Source organism: Caretta caretta, chromosome 17 (genome assembly GCF_965140235.1).
Source record: "Caretta caretta isolate rCarCar2 chromosome 17, rCarCar1.hap1, whole genome shotgun sequence".
In the NCBI taxonomy this organism is placed as follows: Eukaryota; Metazoa; Chordata; order Testudines; family Cheloniidae; genus Caretta; species Caretta caretta.
The window spans coordinates 1,614,729-1,642,603 of record NC_134222.1 but is presented as its reverse complement, the minus strand read 5'-3'; the positions used below and the strand labels follow the sequence as shown (position 1 = coordinate 1,642,603).

The 27,875-nt window shown below is 61.1% G+C and overlaps 2 protein-coding genes across 9 annotated transcripts; one reads left to right on the top strand and one right to left on the bottom strand.

Annotated features, from left to right (window-relative positions):
- Positions 1 to 1,331: 1,331 nt before the first annotated feature.
- On the top strand, positions 1,332 to 9,913 carry RAB34 (RAB34, member RAS oncogene family). Of its 4 annotated transcripts, none has more exons than XM_048824394.2 (11): positions 1,332 to 1,537; positions 3,779 to 3,876; positions 4,355 to 4,446; positions 5,874 to 5,942; positions 6,655 to 6,756; positions 6,834 to 6,898; positions 7,145 to 7,196; positions 7,681 to 7,762; positions 8,022 to 8,112; positions 8,527 to 8,634; positions 9,072 to 9,913. In XM_048824394.2, exons 2-11 carry the CDS (start codon positions 3,820 to 3,822, stop codon positions 9,137 to 9,139), a joined length of 786 nt encoding a protein of 261 aa, XP_048680351.1. In that variant the 5' UTR covers positions 1,332 to 1,537; positions 3,779 to 3,819; the 3' UTR covers positions 9,140 to 9,913. The 4 variants fall into 4 exon arrangements, with proteins under 4 accessions (XP_048680351.1, XP_048680354.1, XP_048680352.1 ...); XM_048824397.2 differs by having other exon boundaries at positions 1,336 to 1,537; positions 5,877 to 5,942; XM_048824395.2 differs by lacking the exon at positions 1,332 to 1,537 and adding an exon at positions 1,894 to 2,001.
- LOC125624073 (adenine phosphoribosyltransferase-like) lies at positions 9,811 to 24,320 on the bottom strand. Of its 5 annotated transcripts, none has more exons than XM_048824400.2 (7): positions 24,212 to 24,320; positions 13,984 to 14,088; positions 13,477 to 13,634; positions 12,659 to 12,752; positions 12,261 to 12,407; positions 11,751 to 11,846; positions 9,811 to 10,798 (listed from the first exon to the last, which is right to left on the bottom strand). In XM_048824400.2, the coding sequence occupies exons 3-7, from the start codon at positions 13,597 to 13,599 to the stop codon at positions 10,641 to 10,643; spliced, it is 618 nt and encodes a 205-aa protein (XP_048680357.1). In that variant the 5' UTR covers positions 13,600 to 13,634; positions 13,984 to 14,088; positions 24,212 to 24,320; the 3' UTR covers positions 9,811 to 10,640. The 5 variants fall into 5 exon arrangements, with proteins under 5 accessions (XP_048680357.1, XP_048680358.1, XP_074977039.1 ...); XM_048824401.2 differs by lacking the exon at positions 24,212 to 24,320 and adding an exon at positions 24,098 to 24,204; XM_075120938.1 differs by lacking the exon at positions 24,212 to 24,320 and adding an exon at positions 23,841 to 24,067.
- Positions 24,321 to 27,875: the final 3,555 nt, after the last annotated feature.

The following is a 27,875-nucleotide window of genomic DNA, read 5'->3' as shown; positions in this document are numbered from 1 at the left end:
AGGCTTTTGGAAAGTCCAAGTGCACTATATCGACTGGCTCTCCCTTCTCCACACTTTTCACACCCTCAAAGAATTTGAATAGATTGGTGAGGCACGATTTCCCATTACAATGATGAGGCACGATAGGCCCGTTATGCATGAACAAAGGCCACTGTCCAACAGAACACTGATGTTTATCCCTCTTCTACCACTACAGAGCAAACCTCAGGCTGCTGGACTGTTAATGCAGCATTTTTCACCAAAAGCCAAGAATAATCCTCTCACCCATTTCCTGGCAGAATCAATCCCACGCAGGCATTCCCTCAACTCCTGCTACTGCCTGAAAAGCAGGGAGCTGTTCTGCCTTCTTAGCAGGAAAGAGGATCCACGGAGGAGCGGCCCTTTCCTAGGGCCATGGTGGGCTTTACACTCTGAAAGCCATCCGTGCAGGTGCAAATAGCATCCTGTGAGACACAAAGGATAATAGCATGGAAAGAAGGAGAGCGGGAGGCATTTTGTTTGCTCCGCGGAGGCTGATGGAGAGAGGCGAGGACATGTCCTAGGTGCAGCGTGATGTTTACAGAGGGGGACAATGCAATCGGAGCTCTTTCTTTGCTCTTTTTTGCCAGGACAGTTTAACTCTGCCAGGGTGAAATTCCCCCGGGTGTGGAGAGCCAGCACCAGGGTGACACTGGGCTCAAAGCCATGCCACTGCCAGCCAGGTGTTCGAGAGTGCACATGACTGGGACCAGATCTGTCAAAGAGCGCAGCGTGGTGACACAGATGTCCCAGAGCTCACCAATGCACCGGGCTCTTCCAGAAAACCCAGACACTCCTTTAGGGGCCTGGCTGGAAAGCGAACTGAGCCCGCTAGCCGGATGCCAGGGATGGACAGGGCTTGGGGGGGGTGGGGTCCCATAGCCAGGCTCAGAGACCTGAGCACGGGCCTGGATGGCTGCTGCCCCTGGAGAGCAGCATTGGCTCTGTGCTTCCCAAGCCACCGGCCCCCCACCCGCCTGGGAGCCTTTCCCATCCCAGGCCGGCTGTGTGGGGCAGGCTGCGCCCCTTCCAGGGCTGCCCAGCTCAGTGGTTTGAGCACTAGCCTGCTAACCCCAGGGTTATGAGTTCAATCCTTGAGGGGGCCATTTAGGGACCTGGGGCAAAAATTGGGGATTGGGCAGGGGGTTGGACTAGATGACCTCCTGAGGGCGCTTCCAACCCTGATATTCTATGATTCCTCGCTGGGCCGGGCCTGGCCTGGCGCCCCCCGACCCAGCCTCCCCCCAGCTCTGGCCTGCCCTGCTCCGTCCCGCCTGTTCTGCAGATCGCGGACAGCCGGACCGGGCCGGCTCGCCGGCCACACCGGGCGGAGAACAGACGGGACAGGCGCAGCGGGACGCGGGACGCGGGGCCGGATGCTCTGCGGGGGTCTCTGCCTGCCCCTGCCCCCGCCCTCGGCTCCGCTGGAGCCTCAGCCTGTGAGTCATTAACCAGGAGCAGCTGTCCTGGGAAGGAGCCTAGCCGCCTCCCAGCCCCGCCGGAGCCCCCCATGCGGAAGGTACGGAGGGGCCGGGGCGCCCGCGCCGCAACACGAGCTAGAGCCAGAAATCTGCAAGTGGGGACCGGGCGGGAAGAGCCAGCCCACGGCATCCCGGGGGGACAGGGAGAGGGGGGCGGCCCGGGCGCGGGGAGAGGGGACATCCCGGGGGGCGGCCCGGGCGCGGCGGGGTATCTCCGCGTAGGGCCGCGGGGGGGCTGCCCGGGCCCGGTGGGGGGAAGAGGGGGCGGCCCGGGCGCGGCGGGGTATCTGCGTAGGGCCCAGGGGGCATGTTGCCCCACGTTGGCCGGGGGTCTCTCCCCCGGCCCCTCTCCCAGTCTCGGAATGCGGAGCCCGGCCCGGCTGCTGCCGGCGCAGCCCCTGGAATTTCCGGGGATCAGGTTACCGTCCCCTCCCCCGAAATGCAGCTCATCGCCCGAGCCGCCCCCCGAGCTCCCCGCAGCCCGAAGGCGCCGCTGGTGCGGGTGAGTGTGGGCAGGGGCGTCGGGAGGGCTTCCTGGGCTGGGTGCCCCCCCCGCGGGAGCCCCTGGGGGAGCCTGCCCCCTTGCCAGATGCATCCCTCCCACTCCCGTGGCAGGGCCCCAGGAGTCCCGTAGTTACTGCAGGGTCGCTGAGTTCCTGCAGGCTCCGGCCCCTGAGGCCGCTTCCCCAGCTGGGTGGCCTGCAGGACCCCCTGTGGTCGTCAGTGTAGACTAGACAGGCCCCGCGGGGGTAGGGGTAGCCCAGGCCCTGCCAAGTCCTGCCCACAGCAGCTGGTGCCTAGCTCCGTCTGGGCCTGAGGACCATGCCAGTCCAGCGGGGTCAGAGGTGGAGCCCCGCACGCCAGCTTGTCTGCAGCCCACTCGGAGCCAACGCCGCCGTTCTAGCTTGTGGGGCTTCCCTGGTAAGGCCTTGGGTCAGCTGCACCTCTCTCGAGCGCGCCCGGCACTGCGGGTCGGAGACCACAGAAAGCAGCTGCTGTGATTACAACCCTGACTGGCTTCTTGGTGGCCCCAGCCAGCCATTTATCCTGGCCTCTCTCCAGGCAACACTGCGCAGGCAGGAGTGCAATAGCAAGTGATTGTCATGCTCCAGAAAGCAGACAAGAAGCGTTGGCTGGAGAGCAAACTCCCAGGATGGAGCTGCCTTGGGTGCTGTCCAACAAACCTCGTGGTCAGCAACCCGCTGTGCTCGCCCAGGGACCCTGCAGTAGCCGCAGAGCCCAGAGTAGGAGCTGTGTCCGTGGAACCAGGGCAATGGCTTTGAAGTCCTTCTCTGTACCACCTGGCGCTCTAGAAAGCTGCAGCTCAGGCCGAGGCCCAGATGAAATCTCCCCAGGTGCTAGCCAGCTGCTGGGCCAACAGCAAACCCCAGATGTAACACAGAGCGCTAGGAAAGGCCCTTCAATACCAGAGGCACAGGCAGGAGTGCAGTGTCCATGCAGAGGCTCTGGGAGCCACTCCTGGTATGGCCCTTTCTCCCCAGCCTGATGTCTCACTGTGGCTCCTTAGGTCAGCCACGACCCCCCTGGAAGATTTTCTTGGCATAGGCCAGGCTCCCTGCCCTGCCCCAGCCGCTCCCCGCCCTTCAGGCCAAGGTTCTGGTAAAGAGACGGCCCCTCTAGGAGCGCAGCTGTCACCTGCCACTGGCTCGGGCACTTTCTCCCCCCCGCCGGTGGACATCCCCATAGCCTGGCACGGATTGGCTGGGACTGGCCAGTGCTGCCCAGTGACCCCCAGACACACTGGGCTGCTCGAGGGTCTCCACACTGAATAGCAAAGAAACCCATGGCTCTCAGGGTGGCGGCCCAGGGCCAGGGCTTCCATTTCTTATAAGTGCAGGGTGGCCAGCGTGCTGCCGGAGACCACGTGCGAGCCGTGGATCTGGGCCATGCAGCCTGCAGCCGACCTCAGAGATGACGTGTGCATTGCCCCAGCGATCCCCAAGCGCCACGCTGCTTCCATTGCTACCCGCTGCAGGAAATAGAAACCAGCCTGCCCACTTTGTGCTGCGCTTCTGGCAAGTTGGCTGCGGTCGGGCGAAGGTCGGGCTGCCCTGAATGTGTTGGCTCTGCCCATGGTGAGCAGAAGGGCCGGAATGCCAGCTCCAGCAGTGCCAGGCTTGGGGGACTTGCCGCCCGCCGCAAAGCAGAGAGTGCAGCTCCCCTTGCCCCCCCGTTGTACTGTAATCCTGCAGGACATGCTTCAGATCTGTAGTCAGCAAATGGGGCGGAAACCTCCCTCAAACCTTCTCCCCCACTAGGTTTGGGTGCCTGGGTTCTCCCCAGCCAAGTTGGGCGCCAAATGATGAGCATGCTAGCACCAGTCCGGAGGGACCGGATCATCGCAGAGCTGCCTCAGGTAAGCATGGCAGTGCTCCAGGCAGGCCCTTGCCCTGGGTCCAGGGGAGGGTGATGGATACCCACGGGGGCCCAAGGGAAGAAGAGTATCAGAGCCGGGGAAAGTGCAGCACTAGAGCTGGGGGGATTGTTGGGGGTGTTGAGCAGATTCTCCCTGGCTTGGCCTCGGTCTGGCTGCTGTGGTGCTCCCAAGAGGCTGCTGGCATTTCCTCTGCCAGCTCCCCCTCAGCTGGGGCTGCTCTGTGGGTGGTCCCTGCCGCAGGCCATCCGTCCCCTCAGCAAGCTGAGCTAGGGAGAGTCGCAGCGTGCCCTGGTTTCTCTGTTGGCCCCCTGCGCTGGGCGTGTGTGGCTGGCCGTTCCGGTCGGGCTCCAGGGCATTCCCCCTTGGGCTGTCTTTGGGGGAGGCGTTAGCGGGCACTGCCGACTCCCTGGCTCGTTTCCCGGGAGCTGCCAGCTCACTGTCTGTGCTCCCATTTCAGTGTTTTCACAAAGAGGCTGCCCTCCATTCGCGCTCCAGCTTTCATCCCCAAGTAACCGGTGCCTGCCAGGAGCAGCGAACGGGGACAGTGGGGTAAGCCGTGCTGCGCTGTGGGGCACGCAGAACCCTCACCCCGGGGAACTCCCGCCTCCCACGGGAAGGAACAGAGCCCTTTAAGGAACGAGAGGGAGGCAGAAATGAGCTCCCAGCAGGGAGCAGCATGCTCTGGATCCCGGGGACACTGGCTCCAGGAGCTCATCACGACTGCCCTGAGCCAGCACAGGCCCGAGCCCCTGCGGTGACAGCCCTGCACTGGGGGAGTTTTCTGAATGGAATGGAACCGAACCAGGCCGCTTTGGCTTTTCCCAGCAGCCGGGGAGGGCTGAGCAGTGTCTCTTTAAGAGCCCTGCGTGCTGGAGCATGGCTGTGGCTTACTCACATTGCAGGAATGTGCTGGGGAGGGAGGGGAGAGGAGGTGGGGGTCCTGCCTTGGACTGAGACTCCGGAAGCACTCTCCGCTGGGCCAGATTCCCAGAGCAGCGAGGCAGAGGGAGCTCAGTGCATCCTTGCCTCCCTCTGGCTCAGCAGCAGAGGGTAACCCCAGCCCTGGCCCAGCTCAGAGCTTCATGCTGGGAGGGAGCAGGAAGGCCTGTGCCCAAGCACGTGGCAGTGAGCAGCTGGGAGGAGGGGCCCAGAGCAGAGCAGCCGCCTTGCCTGTAATTTGGACTTGCTGCTTGAGGTGGCCCGGGGTCTCAGTGGGCAACTGGGGAGATGCCGTGCAATAGCTTCCCAGCACAGTGGTCAGTGCAACCGGCACCCAGTCTGAGTCTGAGGGCTAATTGCCCTGCCAGTTCTCAAGCATTGTGGTGCTGGTCCCAACTCTGTGACAAGGGACTGCTGCCCCAGGACTCGAGTTGGAGTCTGCCTAAAGTCCCCTTGCAAAGTGCACAGCCTGCCTTGCCATGGGCAAGAGGGTCTGGAGCCTGGAAAGCCTGCCTGCAGTTCATCCAGCATTGTCTGGCCTTCCTGTTGGATGGACAGTCTGTGGGAAGCTGCTGCCAGGCCCGATGCCCAGATCTGTAAAAGCAAAGGGGCTAGGAGCAGCGGGGTGGGGTGAATTGGGGGGAAGGTGAGGTTCAGGTTTCTCAGCAGGCTGCATTTGACAAACACCTGGAGGAGGCTAATTGCCTGGGCTCGTTAGCTTCCTGAGCAGATGGAGGAGCCTGCCTGGGTGTCTGAGGTTACCAGGAGACAGTTGCTCCGGCGATTACTAATTACCCCAATGGAAGCTGGTGTGCACTGGGACCCGGCAGGGAGCCCTGGGAGCACCAGCCCAGCATGATGGGGGGTGCAAGTCATTGGAGACACCAAACAGTCCCATGGGCCCTGGGGGTGGAGGATGCTGGCCTGGCCCCCAGGCAGACTAAGCTGTGGGAGCTGGCGTTGCCTGGTGCAGTGAGCCGGGGCCCGTCCTGGGTGGGGGACGGGAGCTCACAGCTGACGTGCCCGGCACTTCCCAGCAGGTTTAAAATCTCCAAGATCATCGTGGTGGGAGACCTGTCAGTGGGCAAGACCTGCTTAATCAACCGGTAGGTGGGGCTAACTGGGGGTGGGCAGGACTGCGCTGCCAGGGCCCCAGGAAGGGGCCCATAATTTATTATCTCAGGGCCAGGCCCCACCATGCAGGGCACTGCACAGACACATAGGAGATGCGGTCCCTGCTCCCTGGGGCAATGGGGAGTCAGCCAGTGGCCAAGACTGTTCCAGATAACTGATCCCCAGGCTGGCCCCCCGGCCCCTGAGTTGGTGCTATGGGTTGGCCCCACTTCCCCTTTGTTCCTGGCGCTGCTTTAGGGGGTGGGTTTCGGGGAGGTTTGGCTGGGAACGTGTCGACTTGTCCAAGCTTGGCTGTGTTCCGGAGCAGGGTCAGGGTCTGGCCCCCGGGGCTCTGTGCTTGTCAGATCCGTAGAGCTCGGCCGGTTTACTGCTCGGATGGGAGATGTCTCAGGAGAATCCAGGTGAGTCAGCTGAGCAGTTTTCCCTCCGTCAGTACAGAACTAATACCCCATCGTGGGCTGCTCTGGCTCCCCGAATCCTCCCTCTGCATTTAGCTAGACACAGACTGTTCCTTCACTTCCTCTCCCGAACTGGTATCTCACTGCAGTACCCGGCTGCTGTGTCCCACCCAAGAGGGGGTTGCATTCAGTGGCGGGTCCCTGGCTGTCTGACAGGAAGCCCTTTGTAGCAGGAGGGGCTGCGTATGCTGAACCCCCAGCTCCACTGACTGGGTCTCCCCCGCAGGTTCTGCAAGGACACGTTCGATAAGAACTACAAGGCGACCATCGGGGTGGACTTTGAGATGGAGCGCTTTGAGGTGCTCGGCGTCCCCTTCAGCTTACAGCTGTGAGTACCGGCTCATCCCAGCCCGCTCGGCCCTCCTGCCGCAGCCACAGCTAACCCGCTGTCCCCCTCTCGCCCAGGTGGGACACGGCTGGCCAGGAGAGGTTCAAGTGCATCGCATCCACCTACTACCGCGGAGCACAAGGTGAGGTGCCGGGTCCAGGAGTGTGCAGGGGCTGGTGCCCCGGCCCTGCTGGCCACCCTACCGCAATGCGCGCGCGGCCCTGCCATAACAATCGGGCACCTGCAGGCCCAGTGCTAACTGTCGGCCCGACGCCAAGCACAGCCTGGTGCTCTCAATACCGAGCCCACGGGGTTTGTGGGGTCCCTCTCAGCCCCCTGTTGGCCCCCCCGTCCCCCCATCTCTTACCGCCTCTCGCTCTCTTCCCAGCGATAGTGATTGTGTTCGATGTGAACGACGTGGCATCTCTCGCGCACACCAGGTACGGTAACGCCGCCTCGGTGGGCGAAGGGATTCTTCTTGCAGGGAGCGGGGTGGGCTGCCGCGGGAGGGGTGATGGCAGGATGGCAGCCAAGGGGGCCAGGGCGGAGGGGAGGGAGGATGGCAGCCGGCAGAGCCAGAGGGCAGGGTGGGGAGTGGGGTTTGTAACTGACAAATGGGGATTTCTAGAGGTCTGCCTGGGGGAGGCACAGGGGGCTGGGGCCTGGGGGAGGCACAGGGGGCTGGGGCCGGGACAGAGGGCCTGGGAATTCGAGGCATGAGGGGACCAGGCTGTAGGGCAAGGTGTGAGTGTGGGGGTTGGGTGCAGGCTCTGGGCCATGTGGGGCCTGAAGGTGGGGGACCGGGGGGAGGGCTGGGCCGGGGGGCTGTTTGCTGCCGGGCTGAGTGGGCATCTGGCTCTGTGGAAGTCTCACAGGCCAGGGCCTCGCCTGCCTCCCCGGCTAATGGCCTCTCTCGCCCTTCAGGCAGTGGCTGGCTGATGCCCTGAAGGAGAATGACCCCTCCAACGTGATCCTCTTCCTGGTGGGCTCGAAGAAGGATCTGAGCGTGAGTGTGGGTCCCAGCCCCTCCTGAGCCCAATAAGCACTGGCTGGGAAGAGCCTGGGGCCACCCCTCTTTGCCCTGGGGGGCTCGACTTGGCAAACTCCCCGGGACAGAGCCCTGGGGTCGACCTAGGCCATGGAGCTGCCTTCCATCCCCGTCTGTCTCAGCCAGCCCCCTGGAGCCATTCCCCCAGCACCCCATGGGCCCCTGCCATGGGGCCGGTCCCAGGGCTCAGGCAGTGACCTCCCGTCTCCTCCCGCAGCCGCCCGCGCAGTACAGCCTCATCGAGAGAGATGCCATCAAGGTGGCCAAGGAGATGCATGCGGAGTACTGGGCTGTCTCCTCGCTCACCGGTGAGTGCCCGGGCCCTGGCTCCCATGGGGCAGGCTGTGATGGGCAGGGGTCAGAGGGGAGAGGTGCCCCCAGCTGCTGCCTCTCGGCCCCTAGAGTGGAGGCCAGTGCCCCCGAGGCTGAAGCATAGCCCAGGACTCCCACCTGGCAGCACTGTTGAGGGGTCTGATCCCCCGGCCCCCCAGCTGTGCATTCCTGCCCCCCAGGCCCCCCTCAGCACACTTGTACCTGTGCCAGCCTCAGACACCGATTGCCCTCTGCCCCGCCATGGGCATCTCCCCGGCGTGGCTCACTGCTGGCTGGCTGTGCCCACGCAGCTGCTCGCGGCCGGTGTGCCCCACGGTACGGTCCCAGCGCTGGCCCGCCCTTGGGGCTGGGAGCCAGGGACGGAGGGTCACTGTCTGCTCTCCGGGCAGGGGAGAACGTGAGGGAGTTTTTCTTCCGCGTGGCCTCGCTGACCTTCGAGAGCAGCGTGCTGGCCGAGCTGGAGAAGAGCAGCGCCAGGAAGATCGGGGATGTCGTGCGTGAGTACCCTCCTCACGGCTGCCAGGATCCAAGCCAGCGCCACCCCTCTACTGTGATGTGATGCCCGGGGGCCTCTAGCACTGGGCTGGCTCCGCTGGGTAACCACAGAGCTGGGGAGGGGCAGGGCTCCTCCACCACGCCCCACAACCCGCCTGGCACTGCTCTAGGGGGACCCTCTGGCTCTGGGGGAGAGAGTGGAGCCCTGGCCTCTCTGCTGAGCTGCAGCAAGGGCCAGTGGATCCTCCCCTAGGCCTGAGCAGAGAGCCGCAGCCAGCTTCCCACGGGAGCTCCGAGTGGGCGGCTGGGAACCGCTTGGTGGCACTCCCGACCCTGGCAGGCTTGGAGCTGGCAGCCCATGCAAAGGGCTCTGTGGGCACTGGAGGGGGCTGGGGCGCTCACTGTAGTTCCCGGGATCCCACGTGTGCTGCTTTCCTAGGGATTTGCAGCGCTGACGGCGACCTGTACCTGACGGCGCAGAGGAGGAAATCCAAGTGTTGCCGCTGACGGGGGACGCCAGCCCCGCCCCGCTCTTTGCACGGAACTCTCTTCGCTACCAAAGAGCTGCCGGCAGATCCCGGGCGGGGGCCTGCGGGGGCTGGGGCTGGCTCAGTGGCGATACCTCCCCCGGCTCAGCTCCTGCCCCCACCTCTCACCTTGCTCAACCAGACCTAGTCCTTCCCTCTGTGCCTGGTGCAGGGGCAGCCTGGAGCGGAGCTGGGCAGCTGGGGACCACGGCCTGGCTCCGGCTCCAGCTTCGGCTCCTGGGGCTGGGATGAGGCGTTTGACCGCTCCTTGCCCTGACCCACCCTGGGGGCGATGGAGGCAGCTGAGCATTTCTCTGTTCTGTGCCCTGCAGGGCCCCCTCCCAGCTGGGACAGGAATCCCCCCTCCCTTCCTTGTGGGCTATGGCAGAGCGTGGTCTCTGCGTGCCCCTGCCCTGGCCCCAGGGCTGGTGCTGGCTGGGCAGGGCACTGCCCTGGTTTTGCCCCTGTGGGGTTAATGCTGCCAGGAGCCAGCGGGGCTGACTCCGGCCAGCCGCGGAGCCAGGCAGCGCCCTGCCCACCCACTGCAACAAGAGCCGGGAAGCAGATGGAGCAGCAGCCTGGGACTTGCCCCACTTCCGCCCCCAGAGACCCTGCTGCCTGCAGGGAAAGGGAAGAGACCGCACAAGCTCCTTAACTATGCAAATCAGTGTGTAATTAGCAAGGGGGGAGGTCTCCTGGCGCTGATGCTATGTAATAAACCCTGATTTCTATGCTTTTTTAAAAAAAAAGAAAATACCCAGTGATGGCGGGGGGACCAGTGCTGGCCAGATTTCCTCTGGGAGCGAGGGGCTGAAGTGTTCTGTGATGCTTCGGCAGGGTGGGAGCCGCTCAGGGAGGGCCCGTGAGTCTTGCCCGGTCTGAGGGGCATTAGAACAAGGAGGAAGCAGCTCGGGCCTGCAGCCCCCGCCCCCTCTGCACATTGACCGCACAGCCAGAGGGAGGAGCAGCATGCCGGATTTCAGACAGACGCTGGGGGGCACCGCCAGCAGGGAGCTGGGCCATGCCCAGACAAAGATTTCCTTCTGCTCTCCGGGAGTAACAAACTTCAGGGAGGCCACCCAGGGCTCCCCAGCTCATGCTCCCAGCAGCCGCTGGGTGGGGGTGTTGGCAGAGGTGCACCAGCGGCCAGGCAGATCAAGCGGGTTACAGTGGGGCAGATTTGATACACAGCAGCAAGGGGTGAGATTGCTCCCCAGAGGCAGGGGTGCAGCCGGTGTCTGAACACTGTCCCTGCCCACGTGATGCAGCTATGCTGGAGGGTGCAGTAGGGCATCTGTGATTAGTAAGGGTTACATCAGTTAATTGGATTAGACTGGGGTGGGGGAGGGGAAGCTGCTCTTCGGGGAGCTGTGACCCCTCCCTTCCGGCCTCTGGGAGCAGGGACAACCCACCGGCCATGGAGCAGGTGGCCCTGGGCACCTTGGTGCAAGGCTCGGCTGCAGAGCAGGAGATTCCATTAATTATGCCTGGCCGGGTGTGGCCCCAAAGGCCTGGAAGGACTCCAGCTGGTGCCTGTTGAACTGGGGCATCAGGTGCTGGGGGACGCACTGCGAACACTTGTAATGCTCCTGGATCCACTTGCCACCATCACTGTCCTCGATGCAGATGGCAGCGATGCCTGCACGACATGGAGCAGAGCGGGGGCGTTACGGCGGGGGCCCGGAGAACAAGAGACCACCGATCTCAGAGCTGGCTGAGCGGGGCAGTGCCCTAGGGAGGGGCCATGGCGGGAAGGCTGCATCGCTGCCTGCAGAGCGGCATCCACGCTCCCCGTGCCAGTCGCTGTGGGGGGTGCCACCCTCTGCTGGGCACTGTCAAGGACAGGCAGCAGCCCACACAGGGCAAGAACTAACCAGTGCTGTCAAGGACGCCCACATCTGCCCTTGCCCCAGGGGACAGCCCAGGCGCAACACTGCATGGGTGACCAGGTGCGTTCTGGGGGAGTTCACCTTGCTCAGGAACCTCTGGCTGGGGACAGACCTGATCCTGTCTGGCAAATCCTACTGTCTCCTGCCCTGTCAGGCCTGCGGACATGCCTGTCCATTTCCCATAATTTGGAGCACTTAAATGGAGCTGCTCCTTCCCTTGGAGCAGGAGCATCCTAGGGTCATCAACCTGGAGCACCCCCTGGTGGCCTGCTGTAGTTCTGCTAGTCCATTTCTGCCTCAGTTTCCCCTGGTGGGTTTCAGTAAGTCCAATGAGGCTTCTATATATTGAACAGCACCCCTTCAGGGGTGTGGTTATTTAACCTTCAGGTGGAACAATGTGCAACTAGGCCTCCCTCAGGGCCTCCAGTTGGGGTGGGGGGGAAGGGGGAAAGAGATTTAAAACATTTCAGTCAAACGTTCTGCAGTTTGGGTCGGAAACTTTTCAAGGAAAGCTTTGGTTCAGGAAAAACCTGAGAATCTTTCAACATTTCCCACGCCCAGCAATCGCCGTGTCCAGGTGGCTCCGTTTCCTGCTCCGCCAGGCTCCAGGCTGGAGCGAGGCCAAAGCTCTGGGCCAGCCACACAGAGGAGATGGCAGCCCTTTGGCCAGCCCCCTGCCCCGTGCCTCCTGCTGCCCCCTACCTGCAATCACTCCCCCTTGCTGCTCCACGAGCTGGATGGCAGCGCGCATGGTTCCCCCCGTTTCAATCCACTGATCCACCAGTAAGACACGCAGACCTGGGGTGCAAGGACGCGGTTAGGTGGGCTTCTGCCCACAGTCTGGGGCTGTTACCACCCACCAGTCCTTCCTGGCACTGCAGCCCAGCAGGCAGGCTAGGGCTGGGGCAGAGCCGTCAGACAGGCAGGCTGTGGCCCAGGGGCACGTGGGATGCCAGGGAGCACGTGGGATGTCCAGGGGCACATGGGATGCCAGGGAGGTGCTCTGCTTCTCCCTGGGAGCTCTGCCACGGAGCTGGGCACCTGGCGCAGGTGAGGCGTAGCTGAGGTGCTGGGCCCATGGTTAGGTGAGTTGGAGGGGAGGGGAGGGGAGGGCCCTTCCCACAGGGCAGAAGATGGGTCGCAGCGCCCCGAGGGCAGTAAGCCAGGCGCAAGGGCCCAGGGGCTGCTGGCCGTGCCTGCCGCAGCTCTCACCTGGCTGGATGGTGTCCATCCTCATCTCCAGCAGCTTCTGGCGGGCAGTGTAGTCGGTGTAGGGCTGCGTGCAGGTCTCCACACAGAGGTGCCCGGCTTTGCGGACGGCCAGGAAGCCTTTCTGCAGGGTGTTGGCTATGGCAGCGCCTGGCAGGAGGGCAAGCAGAGGAGTGAGCAGGCACCAATGCCCTGGAGGGGCAGAGCCCAGGGGTTGCAATTTAGCTTGTAAGCAGCTAGCACAGGGAAAAGACTGCCCCCAGCGCCCCAGCAAGGAGAGGGCAGGCCAGAGCCCAGGTTAACCCTCTGTTCACTGGAGGTCAGGTGGTGCCCTCACCCCAGCACACACTCCCATCCCTAGCCCCGAGGGAGGAGACACCCGGGAGCGGACAAGGGCTTACCCAAGATGAAGCCCATGGCGTCGATTCCAGCGACCAGGTCGATGGGGTCTTCGCAGAAGGGCTGGAGCAGGTCTGCAATGCAGTCCTGCAGGCCCTGGGGAGACGGCAGAGCTGCTGAGGGTGCTGCGGGCTGGTGAGTGCTGCCACCCGCCTGCCCAGTCTGGAGCAGAGATGCCTGCGCTCACTGGCTGGTGCTCACTTCATCTCCAGGTGGCTGGGCATGTACCCAGGCCCTCCGAAGGGAGCCCGCTGGCCCCTGCAGTGGCACTGGAGGCCTTCAGGCAGGATGTGCTGGAGCCGCAGGGCCAGGAGAGCTAGGCAGCCAGGCGCCTGGCTCCACGCGTCCCCTCCTGCTCTGCTCCATGGGAGCCAGTCTGCCAGGCAGTTCCCAGGTACTGGCTGTGTCCCCCTGACCGGGCTCAGAGCCAGCAGGTGCCCGGCCAGCGACGCCCCTGGGAGCAGGGTCAGCAAGGCAGAGCCCTTGGCTTCTTTCTGTGCCCAGGTGGCCGAGGCTGCCCTTGTGTCCCAGGTCTGCATGCCCAGGGCTCGGGGCCCATCCTCCCCCTCACTAACCCACCAGCCCAGCATTATGGGACTCCTGGCAGAGGCTGGTGCCATAGCAGGCCCTGCTCACTCGTCTGGCCAGCTGTGCCCATCACCACGGGGTTGGGGCACAGCTAGCTAGGGCAGGTGACCCTCCTGGCAGATCCCTTTAACCCTTTCCCCCCTGCTACACACGAATGGACACCCCTGGGCCCAGCAACCCGTAGCTAGACTGCCCGCCACGTGCAGCCCCCTTACTGGGGCGGGGGGCGTACCTGCCAGTGACAATACAGCCTGGAGGGGTCGAGCCAAGGATAACTGGGGCCCTTGACATTCGGGGCTATGAGTGCTAAATACCATCCCGTCTCTCGGCTGCTGGGAACACGCCACAGGTCCATGAGCACAGGGCAGCGCAGGGCACGGCTGGAACCCGCTGCACGGGAAGAAGAGTCAGCCCTAAATGCGCTGGGACGGCTGGCACAGCGCCCGCAGGAGGGATGCTCAGTGGGCACCTTACCCACCTCCTGCCCCCCAGCACAGCCGCGCATCACGTGAGCAGAGAGCAGCTCTGCTCCTCCTGGCCCCCTGCCGCAGGAGCCCACCCCGACCCCCTGGGGCAAGGCCTGCGGTTCACAGGCATCCCAGGAACCACAAAGCAGCCAGTGGCCCCCAGGAAAGGAGCCAGGAGGAGCTGAGTCAGGGCCGAGCTGGCTTCTCATGGGAAGCACCTGCCAGGCCCTCACTTCTGGAGCAGAGTCCAGCCGCTCAACTGCTTTATTTACCAGCAGGGCTGCTCTCTCAGCCACTCGAAATGAGCAAAGACTGGACAACACGGCGTCCTGGGGCCTGAGTCCTAGGTGCTGTAGGTGGGCTCAGTGCTCCAGTGTCTGAAATAAACAAGCCCATGTCAGGGGCTACCCTCCAAAAACAACCCAACACCAACCAGTGCCTGTCAAAAACCCTCCAAAAACAACCCAACACCAACCAGTGCCCATCAACAACTGTCACGGAGTCCCCAGGCGAAGCCAGGCAGGACTCTGGGGCAGTCGCCTTTCTGTGAGCAGCCTGTCTTCAGGACACACAGCTCACCCAGCTTCCACCTTCCTGGGTCTGACCTCGGAGCATTCAGCATCCTCTGCCCCTCCGTGCGCTTCCCACAGCAAGTCCACCCAGGCAGGGTCCTGGGGAAGCCAGAGGGTCCTGCACCCCAACTCCGCAGTCAGAGGTTCATTAGACAACAGGAACATGATCTAAAACAGAGCTTGTAGGTGCAGAGAACAGGACCCCTCAGCTGAGTCCATTTTGGGGGGCAGTGAGCCAGACAACCACGTCTGCCCTTCACACCATGTCCCAGCCAGCCCCAAACTGCAACTCCCTCCAGCCCCTCCTCCACTGTGCTTTGTCCCTTTCCTGGGCCAGGTGGGCACCTGATTCCTTTGTTCTCCAACCCTTTAGCTCTCACCTTGCAGGGCGGAAGGGCCCAGGCCATCAGTTGCCAGGAAACAGGGTGTCGGCCATTCTCTGTGTCCAGACCCCTGCACACACCTGCCCTCTAGGGCTCTGCAAGGATCATACACCCTTACCCCACCACCTAGATACTTAAGAACTGCCTAGGGGAAACTGAGGCACCCCCACACTATTCAGAGGAAACATTAAGAACAGTCCCGCTTCATCACATCTCTCCCCCCTTCGAAACCGAACTGAGAGGGGTCACTTTAGCTGGTGACCTGGGGAAGTTCGAAGCCACCAACATTCCCATGGATGCCCCAGCATCTCTCCCATTCCTTGATGGGAGTTACACCAGGCCCTTCCAGTTTCATGCCCTCCCTTAGGTCGGGGGTGGTCGATAGCACTCGCATGCCGCATGTGGGAAGGTTTATGCGGCCCGTGCCTTTTTGCCACCCCAAAACCCCCGGGGGTCAAACTGGGATCGGGTCTTCTCCCAGCGCTCCAGTCTGGAGGCCTGCAATTCTGGCTCTCTTGGTTAAGAGCCCCCATCTTGACCTGGGCCACATACTGTTCACTTACAGAATCAGCATGGAGACATCCCTTTCTCAACAACCTTGTCTCCCCAACAAGCTGGCCAAACACAGCCACTTGGTAATAGGACTGTTTAACTTTCTTAACAGCTTTCCCTCCATCTGAGACCTTCTCAAAGCTATCCACGCTGGATCCTTCAACGGGAAAGTCAGTGGATCCATTCACAACAGAAAATTTCCGGCTGTTAGGAACTGAAACTTTCTGGATTAAATCACTTTCACACCCTTCAGTTGCAGTAAACTGCTTGCAAAGACTTCATGAGGATTCCTTTCTCCAGAGGCTTTTCTATGCAACAATTCACCCTTCACAGAAATTCTGCTCTTACCCTCTTTACCTCAGGAACACTTTCCTGAGCAACAACAGACTGTTTCTGAGTCTCACTTAAATCCAGAATCACCACTGGCCCATCTGGCGGATTCTTACACAATCCCCTTTCAGGCAAACTTACAGACTTCCTAGATAAAAGGTTAGAAGCATTCTCCTTCCCTTTGCCACACACAAGTTCAGGAATCTTTTCCTTCTTGCTACAGGTTTCCACACCCTCAGTAGGTAACACAATCACACACCTTCATGCTCTCCTTGTGCCCTGGCTAGGATCTCACCCTGATTAGACAGAGTTGCTACACCCTTTTCCAACAACACACTAGCAACAGGCAAAATACAAGCACCAGAATTGTCTGGTCTCTGGGATTTTACATAGACACTAACTGGATGCGACCTAGTTACAGGGCCATTCTCCCGAGCAGACACAAACTTAGGACCCTTCCCTTCCTGGGCTTTAGCTGAATTCAGAACCAATTCTGAGACAACTGCACGACCCTCAACCATCACAGGCTGAAAGGGCCCTTCTGTCTGCTCCACAGATGAAGAAGAGCCGGACACACTTTCTCCTTTCCCAGACACACAGCTTGGGATCTCATTCCCCTGGTCCCGGCACACAAGGCTGGTCACAGACAACTGCTTGGAGATCAGGGTAGCTCCCTCCATAGGCAAGTCAATACCCCTGACAGACACAGACACGTTTCCTTCCCTGTCCCAATTCTCCACCCAGCTAACAGGTAAGGTCCAGGGACACTCGTCTTCCACTCTCCTCGCCTTCCCACCCTGCTGACTAGACACAGCCATCAGCTCACAAGGCTGCCTAGGCTCATCCAGACTTTCCTTACCAAGCACCTTGCCACTCCCCACAGATCCCCTGCCCTGCCTGTGTCTCCCCCCACCCAGCTGGGGTCTCAGCTCCCACTGTGCTCAGCACTGCCCTTGCTGTCCCAGTGGGGGTAGGCAGCGAGCTCGCTGCTTTCCTCACTGCATCAGAGCCAGCGTGAGCCCCCATCTCCAGTGTGCAAGGGGGGTGGGGAGCCCCAGGGGTCTGGTTGCAGGCAGGCAGGTAGCCTGAACCTAGCCAGGTCATCTGCATTTTCACTGACCATTTCCCTCTCTGCCGATTGGTTCCCTGGATTCAAATTGAAACCATCCGCAGTTACCAGAGCAAGGCCTGGATCCTGTCCCAAAGAGACACAGTCACCCCACAACAGGGTCTCACAGCTGGTGTCCTGGAGAACCCCAACAACCAGCCAGCCCCACCCCTCCTGGGTCTGCACAGGGATCTGGGCCATAGGCAGGGCGAGGGGATTTGTCCCTGGGACCCTCACCCAGATCACAGAGCCTCTGAGGCTGCACCACCCGGGGCCCGACAACAGTTCTCTCTGTCCCAGGATCTCGCCACCCCACGAATGTCTCCCCATTGACCATCACCTTCTGCTCCCACTGGAGGTCCGAGGGGCTTGGCCCCAGGAAACTCCACACAGACATATAGGTTGGGACCAGGAGTGGGAGCCCGTCCACCTCCCCACCCATCTGGCTGACGGAGTCTATGGCCTTGGGACCCAGCAAGGGAGCTAGACACCGGGGCTTTTCCGCAGGGTCCCCCTGGTTCAAATCGCCAGCCTCCTCAAAGGCAGTGAGGTGGGCATCCACATCCCACCCGCCCCCCTTAACCAGGGGCAGCAATTTAGTCTCGAGGTTCCCTGCGGAACTGGCCCCCCGGGGTCTATCCCCACTCACCCCGGGGAGGTCCCCTAGGCCTCTCCGCTCCCCCACTGCCAGTTCATGCTGCTGCTGCTTCTGCAGCTCTTTCTCGGGCTCTCGCTGTCTCCCACGGTCCTCTTGCTCTCTCGGACTCAGCTCCAATCCCGTCCGTCTCGATCCCCCGATGGGGAACCCGATCGTGAAGACCCCCGTCTGGCCGGGGACAGGAGTCTTGGGGATGCCTGGCCACCACTCCAGAGGCTCCCAGATCCTGCTATCGCCCCATTTGGGGTCAGGAATCTGTTCCTTAGAGCGGCCATCCTCCTCCAGCTGCACGATTAACTCTGCTTTGGTGAACTTTCCAATGCTGAACCCTCTCTTTTTGCACAGGGTTACAATGTCCTTCTTAAGGAGACGGTGACAGATCATCACTCCGCTCTTCCCAAGTTGTTGTGGACTCACAGGCCTGTGTGCTCTCAGCTCCCCAGAGTTTCCAGGGAGAACTCCTCGTGTGCCAGCCCTTCTCGAGGTCACCACCTCTTTGCCAGGGTCGAGCTGCAGACTCCTCCACCCCTGGGACTGCTCGCTGCAATCCCCAGGGGAACCCTGTTACTGCAAAAGTCCTTCTCTCTCCCATGGCCAAGCCACAGGCTCCTCCACCCCTGAGACTGCTCATCGCAGTCCCCAGGAGCACCCCAGTACTGCACAGTCCTTCTCCCTGGTCACACACTCCCCGCCCCCCGAAACTGCTCCTCTCTGAGCCTTCAGCACGCCTGGTCCTCATCTATCTCCCTTCGTTTTACTGCTCCCCAGTCACTTAGTGCAGGAAGTGCCATCCATAGGGTGCAGTACATACCACTTCTGCTACCAATTGTCATGGAGTCCCCGGGCGCTGCTCCCTACGAAGCCAGGCAGGACTCTGGGGAAGTCTCCTTTCTGGGAGCAGACTGTCTGCAGGACACACAGCTCACATGGCTTCCACTTTCCTGGGTCTGACCTCGGAGCATTCAGCATCCTCTGCCCCTCCATGCGCTCCCCGCAGCGAGTCCGCCCAGGCGGGGTCCTGGGGAAGCCAAAGGGTCCTGCACCCCAACTCCGCAGTCAGACGGGACTCTCAGCCAGCCAGTAACAGAGAGGTTTATTAGATGACAGGAACATGTGTGACGAAGTGGGACTATTCTTAATGTTTCCTCCGAATATTGTGGAGGTGCCTCAGTTTCCCCTAGGCAGTTCTTAAGTATCTAGGTGGTGGGGTAAGGGTGTATGATCATTGCAGAGCCCTAGAGGGCAGGTGTGTGCAGGGGTCTGGACACAGAGAATGGCCGACACCCTGTTTCCCTGCAACTGATGGCCTGGGCCCTTCCCCCCCCTGCAAGGTGAAAGCTGAAGGGTTGGAGAAAAAAGGAATCAGGTGACCACCTGGCTCGGGAAAGGAACAAAGCCCAGAGGAGGAGGGGCTGGAGGGAGTTTCAGTTTGGGGCTGGCTGGGACATGGAGTGAAGGGCAGACGTGGTTGTCTGGCTCACTGCCCCCCAAAATGGACTCAGCTGAGGGGTCCTGTTCTCTGCACCTACAAGCTCTGTGTTAGACCATGTTCCTGTCATCTAATAAACCTCTATTTTACTGGCTGGCTGAGAGTCACGTCTGACTGCGAAGTTGGGGTGCAGGACCCTCTGTCTTCCCCAGGAGCCCTGCCTGAGCGGACTCGCTGGGGGAAGCACACGGAGGGGCAGAGGATGCTGAATGCTCCGAGGTCAGACCCAGGGAGGTGGAAGCAGTGTGAGCTGTGTGTCCTGAAGACAGGCTGCTCACAGAAAGGCGACTGCCCCAGAATCCTGACTGGCTTCATGGGGAGCAGTTCCAGAGCATCGCCCAGGGACTCCGTGACAACTGGTGGCAGAGGTGGGATATACTGCACCCCGTGGATGGCGCTTCCTGCAGTAAGTGACTGGGGAGCAGTAACACAAAGGGGGATTGCCGAGGACCAGGCGTGCTGAAGGCTCAGAGAGGAGCAGTTTCAGGGGGTGGTTAACCCCTGGGAGTGTGTGACCAGCGAGAAGGACTGTGCAGTAATGGGGTTCCCCTGGGGGATTGCAGCGAGCAGTCCCAGGGGCGGAGGAGTCTGCAGTTCGACCCTGGCAAAGAGGTGGTGACCTCGAGAAGGGTTGGCACACTATGGGTTCTCCCTGGAAACCGTGGGGAGCTGAGAACACACGGGCCTGTGAGTCCACAACAACTTGGGAGGAGCGGAGTGATGGCCTGTCACCGTCTCCTTAAGAAGGACTTTGTAACCCTGTGCAGAAAGAGAGGGTTGAGCACTGGAAAGTTCACCAAAGCACAGTTAATCGTGCAGCTGGAGGAGGATGACCGCTCTAAGGAACAGATTCCTGACCCAAATGGGGCTATAGCAGGATCTGGGAGCAGCTGGAGTGGTGGCCAGGCACCGCCAAGACTCCTGTCCCCGACCAGACGAGGGTCTTCACGATCGGGTTCCCCGTCGGGGGATCGGAGATGGATGGGATTGGAGCTGAGTCCGAGAGAGCAAGAGGACTGTGAGAGACAGCAAGAGCCCGAGAAAGAGCTGCAGAAGCAGCAGCAGGATGAACTGGCGGTGGGGGAGCGGAGAGGCCTAGGGGACCTCCCCGGGGTGAGTGGGGATAGACCCCGGGGGGCCAGTTCCGCAGGGAACCTCGAGACTAAATTGCTGCCCCTGATTAAGGGGGTGAGGGGGATGTGGATGCCACCTCACTGCCTTTGAGCAGGCTGGCGATTTGAACCAGGGGGACCCTGCGGAAAAGCCCCGGTGTCTAGCTCCCTTGCTGGGTCCCAAGGCCATAGACTCCGTCAGCCAGATGGGTGGGGAGGTGGACAGGCTCCCACTCCTGACCCCAGCCTATATGTCTGTGTGGAGTTTCCTGGGGCCAGGCCCCTCGGACCTCCAGTGGGAGCAGAAGGTGACAGTCAATGGGGAGACATTCCTGGGGTGGCGAGATCCTGGGAGAGAGAGAACTGTTGTCAGGCCCTGGGTGGTGCAGCCTCAGAGGCTGAGGGCCTGTGTGAGCTGGGTGAGGGTCCCAGGGATGAAGCCCCTCGCCCTGCCTATGGCCCAGTTCCCTGTGCAGACCCAGGAGGGGTGGGGCTGGCTGGTTGTTGGGGTTCTCCAGGACACCAGCTGTGAGACCCTGTTGTGGGGTGACTGTGTCTCTTTGGGACAGGATCCAGGCCCTGCTCCTGTAACTGCCAAGGGTTTGAATTTGAATCCAGGGAACCAATCGGCGGAGAGGGAAATGGTCAGTGAAAATGCAGATGACCTGGCTGGCAGCAGGGAGGAGCCGCTAGGCTCAGGCTACCTGTCTGCCTGTAACCAGACCCCTGGGGCTGGGTGGGACAGAGAGATGCTCCCTGCCCCCTTGCACACCAGAGTGGGGACTCTCCCTGGCTCTGATGCATTGAGGAAAGCAGGGAGCTCGCTGCCTACCCCCACTGGGACAGCAAGGGCAGCGCTGAGCACAGTGGGAGCTGAGACCCCAGCTGAGTGGGGGGAGACACAGGCAGGGCAGGGGATCTGTGGGGAGTGGCAAGGTGCTTGGTAAGGAAAGTTTGGATGAGCCTAGGCAGCCTCGTGATCTGATGGCTTTGTCCAGTCAGCAGGGTGGGAAGGCGAGGAGAGTGGAAGATGAGAGTCCCTGGACCTTACCTGTTAGCTGGGTGGAGAATTGGGACAGGGAAGGAAACGTGTCTGTGTCTGTCAGGGGTATTGACTTGCCTATGGAGGGAGCTACCCTGATCTCCAAGCAGTTGTCTGTGACCAGCCTTGTGTGCCGGGACCAGGGGAATGAGATCCCAAGCTGTGTGTCTGGGAAAGGAGAAAGTGTGTCCGGCTCTTCTTCATCTGTGGAGCAGACAGAAGGGGCCTTTCAGCCTGTGATGGTTGAGGGTCGTGCAGGTGTCTCAGAGTTTGTTCTCGATTCAGCTAAAGCCCAGGAAGGGAAGGGTCCTAAGTTTGTGTCTGCTCGGGAGAATGGCCCTGTAACTAGGTCGCATCCAGTTAGTGTCTATGTAAAATCCCAGAGACCAGACAATTCTGGTGCTTGTATTTTGCCTGTTGCTAGTGTGTTGTTGGAAAGGGTGTAGCAACTCTGTCTAATCAGGGTGAGATCCTAGCCAGGGCACAAGGAGAGCATGAAGGTGTGTGATTGTGTTACCTACTGAGGGTGTGGAAACCTGTAGCAAGAAGGAAAAGATTCCTGAACTTGTGTGTGGCAAAGGGAAGGAGAATGCTTCTAACCTTTTATCTAGGAAGTCTGTAAGTTTGCCTGAAAGGGGATTGTGTAAGAATCCGCCAGATGGGCCAGAGGTGATTCTGGATGTAAGGGAGACCCAAAAAGAGTCTGTTGTTGCTCAGGAAAGTGTTCCTCTAGAGCAAGCCCTCGTTAAAGAGGGTAAGAGCAGAATTTCTGTGAGGAGTGAATTGTTGCATAGAAAAGCCCCTGGAGAAAGGAATCCTCATGGTCGTCTTTGCAAGCAGTTTACTGCAACTGAAGGGTGAGAAAGTGATTTAATCAAGAAAGTTTCAGTTCCTAACAGCCAGAAATTTTCTGTTGTGAATGGATCCACTGACTGTCCTGTTGAAAGACAGAGGGGGGATAGCTTTGAGAAGGTCTCAGATGAAGTGAAAGCTGTTAAGAAAGTTAAACAGTCCTATTACCAAGTGTCTGTGTTTGGCCAGCTTGTTGGGGAGAAGACCCAATCCCAGTTTGACCCCCTGGGGCTTTGGGGTGGCCAAAGGGCACGGGCCGCATAAACCTTCCCACATGTGGCCTGCAAGTGCTATCGACCACCCCCGACCTAAGGGAGGGTGTGAAACTGGAAGGGCCTGGTGTAACTCCTACCAAGGAATGGGAGAGATGCTGGGGCATCCATGGGAACGTTGGTGGCTTTGAACTTCCCCAGGTCACCGGGTAAAGTGACCCCGCTCAGTTCGATCTCGAAGGGGGGAGAGATGTGACGAAGTGGGACTGTTCTTAATGTTTCCTCTGAATATTGTAGGGGTGCCTCAGTTTCCCCTATGCAGTTCTTAAGTATCTAGGGGGTGGGGTAAGGGTGTATGATCCTTGCAGAGCCCTAGAGGGCAGGTATGTGCAGGGGTCTGGACACAGAGAATGGCCGACACCCTGTTTCCTGGCAACTGATGGCCTGGGCCCTTCCCCCCCCCCCTTCCCTGCAAGGTGAAAGCTGAAGGGTTGGAGACAAAAGGAATCAGGTGACCACCTGGCCCAGGAAAGGAACAAAGCCCAGAGGAGGAGGGGCTGGAGGGAGTTTCAGTTTGGGGCTGGCTGGGACATGGAGTGAAAGGCAGACGTGCTTGTCTGGCTCACTGCCCCCCAAAATGGACCCAGCTGAGGGGTCCTGTTCTCTGCACCTACAAGCTCTGTGTTAGACCTTGTTCCTGTCATCTAATAAACCTCTGTTTTACTGGCTGGCTGAGAGTCCCGTCTGACTGCGGAGTTGCGGTGCAGGACCCTCTGGCTTCCCCAGTTGCCCTGCCTGAGCGGACTCGCTGGGGGGAAGCACACGGAGGGGCGGAGGATGCTGAATGCTCCGAGGTCAGACCCAGGAAGGTGGAAGCTGTGTGAGCTGTGTGTCCTGAAGACAGGCTGCTCACAGAAAGGCGACTGCCCCAGAGTCCTGACTGGCTTCATGGGGAGCAGTTCCAGAGCATCGCCCGGGGACTCTGTGACAACATGGTCTAAAACAGAGCTTGTAGTGCAGAGAACAGGACCCCTCAGCTGGATCCATTCTGGGGGGCAGTGAGCCGGACAACCACGTCTGCCCTTCACTCCAGGTCCCCAGCCAGCCCCAGACTGCAACTCCCTCCAGCCCCTCCTCCTCTCGGCTTTGTCCCTTTCCCGGGCCAGGAGGTCACCGGATTCCTTTGTTCTCCAACCCTTTAGCTCTCACCTTGCAGGGGGGAAGGGCCCAGGCCATCAGTGGCCAGGAAACAGAGTGTTGGCCATTCTCTGTGTCCAGACCCCTGCACACACCTGCCCTCTAGGGCTCTGCAAGGATCATACACCCTTACCCCACCCCCTAGATACTTAAGAACTGCATAGGGGAAACTGAGGCACCCCTACAATATTCAGAGGAAACATGAAGAGTCCCACTTTGTCACAACAATCCTCCAAAAACAACCCAACACCAACCAGTGCCTGTAAACAACCCTCGAAAAACAACCCAACACCAACCAGTGCCTGTAAACAACCCTCCAAAAACAACCCAACACCAACCAGTGCCTGTAAACAACCCTCCAAAAACAACCCAACACCAACCAGTGCCTGTAAACAACCCTCCAAAAACAACCCAACACCAACCAGTGCCTGTAAACAACCCTCCAAAAACAACCCAACACCAACCAGTGCCTGTAAACAACCCTCCAAAAACAACCCAACACCAACCAGTGCCTGTAAACAACCCTTCAAAAACAACCCAACACCAACCAGTGCCTGTAAACAACCCTCCAAAAACAACCCAACACCAACCAGTGCCTGTAAACAACCCTTCAAAAAGAAACCTGCATGCTGCAGCGCACACAAAATTCAGCAAGGCAACAGCTTTCATTGTCAAGTTTCCTAGTGGTTAGTACAAGCGAGGAGGAGTAAGGCTGGGAGGGGCCTGGTCTCCCAGTAAACCCCCCAGCCCCTTGGCATCCATGCAGCGCTGCCGAGTCCCTGGAGACCAGTCGGGATTCTGTTATGCCCGTTGGTCCATGGGCCCCGGCTGTGCTGGCCCGTAGCTCCTTCAGCCTGAGCCGCGGTGCGTTTCACACACCTTTCTGGCCCGTACCCCTCGCTCTCCGTTTGCTGCTGCAGCTCATCCCACTAATGCGCCCCAAGCAGGAGCCATTTAAATGCCCCCTGAGCGGGGGCCACGCTGGCTCAGTACCTGCAGGAGGGTCTCTGCTGTGGAGCCCTTGTCCCAGTGCTCCAGAGCCCGGGGGGGCGGGCAGCGGGCAGGCCTCGCCCACGTCCCTGCAGAGCCAAAGTGCAACTGGACACGGACGAAGCTCCCGTCACAAACAACAACAGCTGGGGAAAGCTCGGGCCGGGGCCGAGGGCTGGTGAGCTCAGAGAGAGTTGCTCACCATTCAGTCTCTGGGCAAGCCCCTGAGGACACGGCCTGGGGGAGGAAGGGGACACCAAAGGGAGGGAGAGCCAGGGGACACACGAGCCTTTGGAGCCTCAATGGGAGAACGCTGCGGGAGTGGCCCAGGTGCCCAGGGCAAGCCCAGCACCCCCGGGGCCTGAGACCTGTTCACACAGGGCCTGTCTGTCCTGCAGTCGGGCAGAGCGACTGCTGCACATCGTCAGACCCCAGCGAGTGTCAAAGCGAGCCGGGTGACCACAGCAGGGTGGCCTAGTCAGGCAGCCCAGGCAACGCAGGGGCTCGCCCCAGGGGTAGCGCCCGGGCTCCCGGGTGGGTGAGGCCAGCCCATACGCCCCTGTGCTGCACTGGGTCCCTGCTGCTGTCCCGCAGGCAGATCTGTTCCCGCACAGTGTGTCTGCACGTGGGGCAATCCCAGCTCCTGACTGCGGTGAGACAGACCCTGCGTCGCCTGGAGTCCAGCAGCTGCGGGGACCACGACTGCCCGACTGCAAAGGCAGCTGGTTTCCTGCTACCCCTGCTCAGGCCTGAGTGGTCTACTCACCGGGCCCTCCGGCAGCTCCGCGATGCTGCACAAGGCTGCTCCTCTGCTGGGGCAGCATTTGCCCCGGAGCCCACTGCGAGTCAGGGAGGAGATCTTCCCGCAGTCTGTCCCCAAGCCTCCCGCACCTGCATGCTGGAGCAGGCCCTGGGGACTCACAGCAGAGGGAGCAGGGAGCCTCCCTAGTGACCCTGCAGGGTGGAGAGCTCCCCAGAGCCCTGGTATTGCAGGGGATCCCAGCAAAGCTCCTTATCAGCATCCTGACCACTCCCTCCCCCAGCAATACTGATCCACGGAGCCCCCTGCCAGCACTGCTTGGGCCAAGGCCTGAGAGCCAGGGCAATGAAATAGCCCCTGGGTGTCTCTCATGCCAGGCCCCAGGGTGGAGCCCAGACCAGGAGCCTTGGAAGCACGGGGTGGAACCAAGCCAAGACAGCACTGAGGAGGAGTATCTGGGGCCCACGGCCGGCTCCTGGGTGACCTTTTGCCCAGCACAGTCCTGCCCCGGTTGGGGAGCAGCCTCCCCGTGCTGGGCCGCCCGGTTCCACACCCTCCATTGGCACTGCCCTCTGGGCTACGTGCCCACCATCTGACCCCTCCTGGGGCCTTCGCTTTGCTCCAGCAGTGATCCCCGCGCCTGGCCAGGTCTCCTGGCCCTGTGGAAGGGGCAGGGGGCCACACTGCTGCTTTCTTGTTTTGCTGGGCCCACGTTTGCACAAGAAGAACCTTGTCCCAAGTGCTAATTCATTCTCCAGAGACCCCGTCCCTCGTGCACGTCGTCGCCGCTCGCTCGCTCGGGGGCCGGGGGCCTGGCAGCATAAGGCACCATCGGCCCAGGCCCTCCCCCCCACCTCTCTCCCCGGGGCGGGGGAAGCAGCAGGTATCAGGCAGGGACTCCCTGGGTCAGCAGAAGGCATGGCCTGTCGCTCACGCCCGCTGGGCGCTCTCCCCCCGTGCCCCCTGCAGGGCTGGCTCATCCGCAGGCTGGTGCCTTCACCTGCAGTTTCACTGGAACAAATGTGGAGAGAACCCCATCGCCCTATGGGGCGGGCCTGGGCGTCAGCTGGGGGCACAGAGTGCAGGGTCCCTCTCCCCTGCCCTGCGGAGCGGGGGGGGGCCTGTCTGGTGGGGAGCAGGTGCCTGCATTGGCAGGGCTCTGCCACCTGAGCGGCAGGGTTTGTGCGACAGTCAGTCCCCCCCACCCTTTACAGGGACCCCCATCGAGCGGTGACCCGGGCATGGAGCCCCTGGGCAGAGACTAGAGTGGGGTCCCTTATAGCCACACAGGGCTCGCAGGCCCCGTGCCCCCTCTGCGGCCACCAGGGGGAGCAGTGGGTAAGCAGGTGGAGACGGGTCTCACGCGACTGGGGATGCCAATGTTCAGCTGGCACCTGGTGCCCGGAAAGCCCAGCATCCTCTCTGCTGCTGCACTGGGGCTGGTGTCCAGGTCGCGGTCCGGGCTGGGGCTCGGGGAGATGGGCAGGGAGCACGCCCAGAGCTGAGCCCAGAGGCAGGTGATGTTCAAAACCAGAGAGCGAAGGGGAAATGAGTTATCCACTCAGCTTCCTGGCATCAAACTGGCCGGTTACAGGCTGCACCCAAGTCAGGCCCTGCCCTCTTCCCCCCACCATGGCAGCCGAGACATCTGGCCCCACCCCAGCCTGCATCACAGACATGGCCTTGTGGGCACAGCCCTGCCCCAGCAGCATGGGGTGCTGTCCAAGTGGGGGATTTCCTTGTTTTTTCCTTGTTTTTCCAATGGGTTGCATGCAGGGGGCGGGGGGGAGGGATTCAGTTTCCCTGGGTGTTCCTGGTTTAACGAGGGGATGGGAGAGGGAGTTTGTTGGTACAAAGGACCAGGGACGGAACATGGGACCCCAGCCACTGGCCTGGAGAATGGAGACCCCAGCGACAGGTGACCTGGCGATCCAGAGGCCCAGCTCAGGAGTCGCAGCCAGTTCTGGCCAGTGGGAGGACAATGGGCTGCAAAGGGAGCACCCTGGTGACCTGACCAGCTGGTTCCAGCCAGAGGGGGCCAGAGGACAGGAGAGGGGGGCCAGGCGACCCTGTTTACCTGCAGAGAAGACAATGGACAGGGGGGCCAGAGCACAGAAGAGAGGAGGGGGGGGCCAGGCGACCCTGTTTACCTGCAGAGAAGACAATGGACAGAGGCGGGGCTTGGAGCCGGTGCTATCAGATGCACAGCTGGGAAGCAGGGGGGCTCTGCGCTGGAGGGAGGGAGCAGGCAGAGGCCACCTGGATGCAGGGGAGACTTGGATATACTGGGCTGAGGGAGGCCAGGCCTGAGGCCCGGAGAGTTTCCAGTGATGTGTTCAATGCTCAATAAACCTCCTGTTTTACGCTGACTGAGAGTCGCTCTGGTCTAGAGAACAGGGTTGAATCACCCCCTTTGGGGGGCGGGGAGTGGAGGCCCCGGGGGGCCAGAGTGAGTGGACTCCCTGAGGGGGCCCATGGTGAGAGACGGGTGTGCTAAGGCTCAGAGAGGTGCGGCTCCAGGAGGTGGAGGGGCTTAACCACCAAGAGAGAGTGGACCCCCGAGAAGGGCTGTTGCACTGAAGGGGGTTCCCCCCAGGGACCACACTGAGCCAAGAGTGGGCATGACCTGTGAGTCCATGACAGGTGGCATGGAGGAAACGACAAACACCTGGCAAAGCAGCTTAGCACCGTCACTGGGCTCCACGTGGGCAGCACACCTGGGACTGGCTCACCTGCTGCCAGGGGAGAGCTGCGGCTGTTTCCATGCCACAGGTCGGTGCTCCTCTGGCTGGCAATCAGCCGCTTGCTGCCCTGCCGGCGCACAAAGCCAGAGACCTGAGCGGATGTACAAAGTCAGGCCACTTGCTAGCTGGATGGAAGCGACTGCCCCTGTCCCTGCCCAGTGCT

What these genes read in the sequence shown, in the direction of transcription:
- LOC125624073 (XM_048824400.2), bottom strand. Translation starts at nt 13,599, where the DNA reads ATGGACCTGTGGCGTGTTCCCAGCAGCCGAGAGACGGGATGGTATTTA. An exon ending in GGCTGTATTGTCACTGGCAG is followed by an intron (nt 12,753 to 13,476) that starts GTACGCCCCCCG and finishes CCGTCTCCCCAG; the next exon opens with GGCCTGCAGGACTGCATTGC. An exon ending in CGCCATGGGCTTCATCTTGG is followed by an intron (nt 12,408 to 12,658) that starts GTAAGCCCTTGT and finishes CCCTCCTGCCAG; the next exon opens with GCGCTGCCATAGCCAACACC.
- RAB34 (XM_048824394.2), top strand. Translation starts at nt 3,820, where the DNA reads ATGATGAGCATGCTAGCACCAGTCCGGAGGGACCGGATCATCGCAGAG. An exon ending in CAGCGAACGGGGACAGTGGG is followed by an intron (nt 4,447 to 5,873) that starts GTAAGCCGTGCT and finishes GGCACTTCCCAG; the next exon opens with CAGGTTTAAAATCTCCAAGA. An exon ending in GAAGATCGGGGATGTCGTGC is followed by an intron (nt 8,635 to 9,071) that starts GTGAGTACCCTC and finishes CTGCTTTCCTAG; the next exon opens with GGATTTGCAGCGCTGACGGC.